Source organism: Crassostrea angulata, chromosome 2 (assembly GCF_025612915.1).
Source record: "Crassostrea angulata isolate pt1a10 chromosome 2, ASM2561291v2, whole genome shotgun sequence".
Taxonomy (NCBI): Eukaryota; Metazoa; Mollusca; class Bivalvia; order Ostreida; family Ostreidae; genus Magallana; species Magallana angulata.
This window is the reverse complement of record NC_069112.1, coordinates 1,800,484-1,806,871: the sequence shown is the minus strand read 5'-3', so window position 1 is coordinate 1,806,871 and position 6,388 is coordinate 1,800,484. Positions and strand designations below refer to the sequence as shown.

Here is a 6,388-nt window from a genome sequence, read left to right as displayed (position 1 = left end):
TGTAGAGTACCGTTCCTTGGTGTATCTGATGTAGAGTACCGTCCCTTGGTTTATCTGATGTAGAGTACCGCCCCTTGGAGTATCTGGTGTAGAGTACCGTCCCTTGGTGTATCTGATGTAGAGTACCGTCACTTGGTTTATCTGATGTAGAGTACCGCCCCTTGGAGTATCTGGTGTAGAGTACCGTACCTTGATGTATCTGATGTAGAGTACCGTACCTTGATGTATCTGATGTAGAGTACCGTCCTTTGGAGTATCTGGTGTAGAGTATCATTATTTCTTTGTATTTACTTGTTGTAAATTGCATTTTTATTGAACTGTTACTTTTATGCAAAGACTATTTTATTCTAATCAATCAAACGTTGAGAAAATGATATATCCCTTGAAGTAAATGGTGATCATAACAAACTGTTTAGTTACTGAATTTATTAATCTTTCTGTTGTGTGTAGAATGTTATAGTGGCACCCCGTAAATACTGGCACGCAGTGACTGCCCGGGCACCTGCTACTGCCTCGGTGTGTACAATGTGCGGGTCTACAGCTCAGGTACGGTCCATCCGATCGTCACCTGTCGCCTTGTCGGTTTGGTCAAGGAATTATCAAGCCAGGAGATAAAACGGAAGTCACTCTGTTTAATCAGCGCATGCATCGTATCTCCACTCACGATAGTATATTATATCGATTGTTCTTTCTTCAGGCGCAGCTTTCTTACTTCTTGTTAGAACATTTCTAGGCCTAGTTATTAAGCAAATAATTTTCTTTTGGAAAATTTATTTTAAAAAAAAAGAAATATAATTTTATTCAACGTGACAATGACTGGAATTATTGCGTATATTTTCTTTACAACAGGTAAGAACACTATAACTTTCTTTTTTGATAAATCGTCCACTGTTAGTTCAATGTTATCAATATAAATCTTGCATGATGTATTTGTATATAACATTTTCTGATCCAATAAAGAAAAAATAGCGTACGTCATATGGAAAAAAAGAGCTAAGCAGGCACTGCCCCCCACCCCCACTTTTTCTCACAGCAACAAATTTTTAAAAATTACATATAAAAAATTGAATTATCATAGAGTTGCCCCCCCCCCCACTTTTTTGGTAGTATGTAAAAAACTGATATGAAAATAAGGAAATAAGGAATGAAATTGAAGTTATATACTCTGTCAGCCCCCCCCCCCCCCCCCCCCCCCCCCCCCCCGGATTAGGATTTTGAAGATTTTGGAAAAGCTTAAATTTCCTTTTTTCTTTTTTTTTCTTTTTTTTGCTTGCTTGTCAAGATTTTTTGGATGAGTCTGGCCCCCCACTTTCAAAAACGATGCTTCGTGCCCGCTAAGTTACTAGTATTTGAACCTGATGTTTTCGGTGTTGAGTTTTCTTTAGTTTTTATGAAATAAAAAAAATTAATATTAATATATTAGACGATTTAAAAAAAATGGAAAAAAAAACCCAGGTACAAACAACTAAAATTACTTTGATTTAAGACATTACATTTTGAATTTAACATCGTATTGGCGAACTTTATATCTCGGATTTTATATGTTTAAGAAATGCATGAAATACCACCATCGTAAGAACAAGTTTATCAATCACTATAGTTACATTGTAGTCTTACACACCACACTCAGTGAACCCGATAAAGAACTAATCAGAAGCCGCCATCATAACAGCAAACACAAACGATTCAACATACCCCGGGGGTCTCCCTCTATGATGGGAGGGGGTGGTCCCTTCCACGGAGGTGGGTCAAACGGCAGCCCAATGGGAGGAGTCTTGTCCCACGGGCCGATGTCAGCCCAATCAATGGGCCCAGGGGGCGGGATGCGAGGTCCGCGCCCAGGGGGCGGGGCGATGGGCGGGGCGATGGGAGGACACGCCCCTTCCTCCGTTTTTAACCCCTCCCGCTGTCTGAGACGTGTACGGTGTCCCCAATGGTGTCTAATGGTTGATGAATTTGGCTGTCAATCTTGTCCATGTGGTCCAGGTAAAAATCATATCAATATCTTTAAGAATCATTTTAGTTCGTTTTTGTCCTAATTATTGATTGAAGAGTATGATGAGTATGATCAATATATGCCTGATACCTACTAGAAGTATATGATTTGGGGGGATTTATGGCGGTGCAATTGATATTTTAATTAGGCGGCGGAATGATGGCGATGTCAGGCGGTTCTTTCATGTCCGGCATGCCTTCCATGGGCGGAGCCGCTTTCTCTCACGTCAATCAAGGACCAGGAACTAAGACAGACTGTCTAGGGGTGGAGCTATGCAAATCAACCTGTGAAGGGAGGTACAGGATTGGTCCTTTAGGATCAGACGGATGTCCGTCCTGTGACTGCAGCCCGGTATCAGGTAAACCAGTACATGTTCCTTACTGGTTTGTTGTAGGGATTCTGTTCGGCATGTTGTCAACAAATCAAACGTCATCTTTGCTGTAAATAAATCCTTGTATTTTTTTATAAGCTCAAACATTGTTTCAAATATATATACAACCAAATACGTCAAGACTTTCAGAGCAGTTGTATACCAGCATCTCTTCCTTTTTGTTCCATGTCTAGCTAGCTTTGTTATGCTGATTTTTTTTCTTTGAATTTTATTTATATTATAAACGATATTAATTTGTGAATGATAATTTAGTGGGCGGATCTTCCATTGGCGGTGGAGGAGGTGGATATATGGGTGGATCAAACTCCGTCAATGGCGGATTCACCCCGTTCACCACCTCTGGTGGCGGCTCCAACATCTCAGGGGGCGGAGTCGGGGGCGGCACCATGCCAGGGGGAGGTGGAACTGTATCGGGTGGCCGACCGTCAACACAAGTTACCACGGCAACATCTTCCCACAACACATACCTTGTGTCCCCGCCCAATGAGTGCAGAGTAGAACAGACGTGTCGGGAGACGTGCGGAACTCACTACCACATACGGGAGGCGGGGCGTGACGGGTGTGGCACCTGTATCTGTGTCAAACCGGCAGTCACCTACAGTAAGTCACGTGGTATCAAATTAGATATAGATCCATAGACGGTCCGTCGACTCCAATCCTCTCCTCTCCATGTAGCTACAGATCTGCAACAAAAGTCAATTATATCTAATTATTCACGACTTTCATAAAAGGGTATCTGTAGTTGTGCCTTAAATCAGTCTTACACTGTCATGAGTACTATAACTATTATGTTTTATATCAACAAACATTGTTATGACACCAGCAGGTGACTTTTAACTGTATTATGTTTTATATCAACAAAAATTTTATCAAAAATAATCATATTTTTCTTTGTAGCTCAAGTTGTTCAGCCACAAGGTAATGTAGCTTCTTTGCATCAGTACTAACAGGTGACTTTAAATCTTAAAACAGTCAAACGCACGTTGACAACATAAATTGAGATCAATCTTAACAAAACGTTAGTATTTTTTTCGCTAGAGAGGGCACTTTTAATATGTCTTATATCAACATTTTTTTATAAAAAATAAACATATTTTTCTTTGTAGTTATTCAGCCACAAGGTAAGGTAACTTCTTTGCACCAGTATTCAAAGTATTAAAATAGTACTGTATGATTTTATAACAGATGTTCATTGTTTCTTCTTACTAGTAGTTCGAAAATTATATCATAACGAGATCTGTCTGACCCTAGCATTTGACCTTTGTAGTTCAGCAGATAGTGACCTTGACCTGCCCTAGTTTGGTGTGTAGCTATGGATGTAGTGTTGGCTACAAGTGTGGGGCAGACGGATGTCCCACGTGTGACTGTGCCATACCCTCAGGTAAATGACAACTCTCTTAGTAAAACTTGGCAAAAGTTAACCGTGCTGACATTTGATTACACTCTGACTGCTGTCTGACGTCGTCATTTATGTGTCCTACACTCTGCTTCACGTCGGTTGACAATGGTTTTAGAGGGGTGTCAATTCCAACAGTTACTCTCCAAAACAGGCACTATCTACTAGAATATATTATAAGGTCGCCGTTTTCAATAACATCAGTCGTTTCTTGTAATAAATTCTAAAATGCGTCTACACATATATAACAAATGAGAAAATGATACAGTTTTCATTTATTTTTAGATTGAAGGAATATACCATTTTACAATTATTTCGTTCACTATCTAATCTTGTATTTATCTTTATGCATCTATATTTTTGATTGGCCAGGGTACTCCACACATGAGGTTGTCATTCAACACAAGGTTGACTGTGTGACGTCATTCAGCTGTCCTACTTCCTGTGAGGTCGGGTACAAGTGCGGTGTGGACGGATGTCCCACCTGTGAATGTCTAGTCGGATACGTACAGCCCCAGACCACGTGTAAGTCACATGGGCAAGTGTGTGAACGTTTAGTGCAATGTATAGAAGAAAAAGCGTCAGGATAAATACGTTTCACAAACCGATCCATTATACATGGAAAGTACCCACCGTCAAAAACAATTGACAATAAATGATACTTATTTGTTGTTCTAGCTGAATGCATTGATTGCGAGTACATTGACTTCCTCACACCTACACCCGAACCAGTGACGTACGTACAAACAGCACCAAAACAAACAGAAACTGTTTACGTCACAGGAGGGAGCAAGTGTCATGATTGTGACGTCACACCTCAGATGGTGTCATATGTCAAGCCTAGACCACAAACTCAAACTGTTTATGTCAAAAACCCGAACGAGTGTTACAATTGTGAGCCCCCTGTGGAACCCCAGTTGGTGTCCTATGTCAGACCCCGGCCCCAGACCGAGGCTGTATACGTCACAGGTAGATCTGACTTTTGCTTTAATTCTTAATTAAGACTTAATAAAAACTAGTCTTCCTATGTATTTTCAATACGTTTACTTTTTTGTATTTTTGAATGCGTGTTATAACGCGATGAACCAAAGCTGTGCAACATCGGTTATTTTCGTCATGTTCTTGACGTCACATCAAATTACCTTATAAGGTAAATCCAAAAAATATGTAACGTTAGCTATTATCATTTAATTAAATTACTGACATATTTGGTATTGTCAATAACTGTTCATTTTGTATTGATTTTTTTTCTTTTTTCTTATAGTAAAGAAAACGATAGTTATTGTAATACTAATATACATTTTTATTTTATAATCAATATTTGCCAGGGTCCACAGACTGCAATGGCTGCGAGAAACCTCACACCTACTACGTACAGAAACCCCCCACACAGACAGTGTATGTACAAAAACCGGAGACTGAACACACCGGAATCCCGGTATATGTAGACCGGCCACGCCCACAAACCGTATTGGTCACACAAACCTCGGGCTGTCACAACAGTAACACGTGCGGCTCCAAGGTCCCGGATACAGAACACACGGGGATCCCTATCTACGTGGACAGACCGCCTCCACAGAAACAAACGGTGGTCGTCACTCAGACTCAGACCAACACCAAGTGTCACAACAGCAACACGTGCGGCTCAAGTCAATACGTCACAGGTAATGACGTCATAGAAAAGGGATTCTTAACATTTGATGCACTGATAAGTAAGGGTCTATTAATAATTTATCTCAAACAATTTCAAAAAGACGTTTATCTGTGGTGTAAAATATATTATCGTTTTACGATTCATAAGGTTCCGGTGGTGTAATCCTGGGTGTATTGACGGGCGGATCAAGTTACTCTATAGGATCAACGGGCGGTGGCGGATCCTATTATAACATTGGGTCTACTGTAGGGAGCGGATCTGGTACCTATTTGACACACAGGGGCGGGGGAACTCCCTATGGTATCAGTGGTGGATCGGCAGTCTACAGCAACGGGCGCGTGCTTACTGACACAGGAAGTGGTGAGTCTTGCCGTTGAGTAGAGTTATTTCTGTACGTTTGCAAATAACATGACTTTTATTACAAACGACCTTCATTTCTGTGTCACTTTCATGGTCTAACCTCTGTATTTTTTTCTCTACATGTGCTACAGTTTACCGACCCTTTTTTAAAAATACTAGTCTTTTGTCCACTACTACTTATATTATTATAGTAGGCTACACTGCTTTTTTTGTCCACAATATACTTTCTCTATATTACAGCATATTGTCCCCCGATGAGACATGACTGTCACCCTTCCTGTATCAAGTATGACGACCCTCACTGTAGACGCTGTCTGTGTTGACAGGTAAATATACATACTGTATCGATGTTTACATCTATACTGTATCAATGTTTACATCTATATTGTATCAATAATTACATCCATACTGTATCAATGTTAACATCTACATACTGTATCAATGTTTACATCTTTACACTCTATCAATGTTTACATCTATACTGTATCAATATTTACATCCATACTGTATCAATGTTAACATCCATACTGTATCAATGTTAACATCTACATACTGTATCAATGTTTACATCTTTACACTCTATCAATGTTA

General features: G+C 40.0%; 1 protein-coding gene across 1 annotated transcript; it reads left to right on the top strand.

Annotated features, from left to right (window-relative positions):
• The first annotated feature begins 1,628 nt into the window (after positions 1-1,628).
• On the top strand, positions 1,629-6,123 carry LOC128171362 (uncharacterized). The gene is made up of 11 exons (XM_052837141.1): positions 1,629-1,986; positions 2,145-2,354; positions 2,640-2,987; positions 3,285-3,305; positions 3,494-3,508; positions 3,655-3,768; positions 4,156-4,308; positions 4,462-4,752; positions 5,112-5,447; positions 5,585-5,797; positions 6,038-6,123. The coding sequence occupies exons 1-11, from the start codon at positions 1,713-1,715 to the stop codon at positions 6,118-6,120; spliced, it is 2,058 nt and encodes a 685-aa protein (XP_052693101.1). The 5' UTR covers positions 1,629-1,712; the 3' UTR covers positions 6,121-6,123.
• The last annotated feature ends 265 nt before the right edge of the window (positions 6,124-6,388 follow it).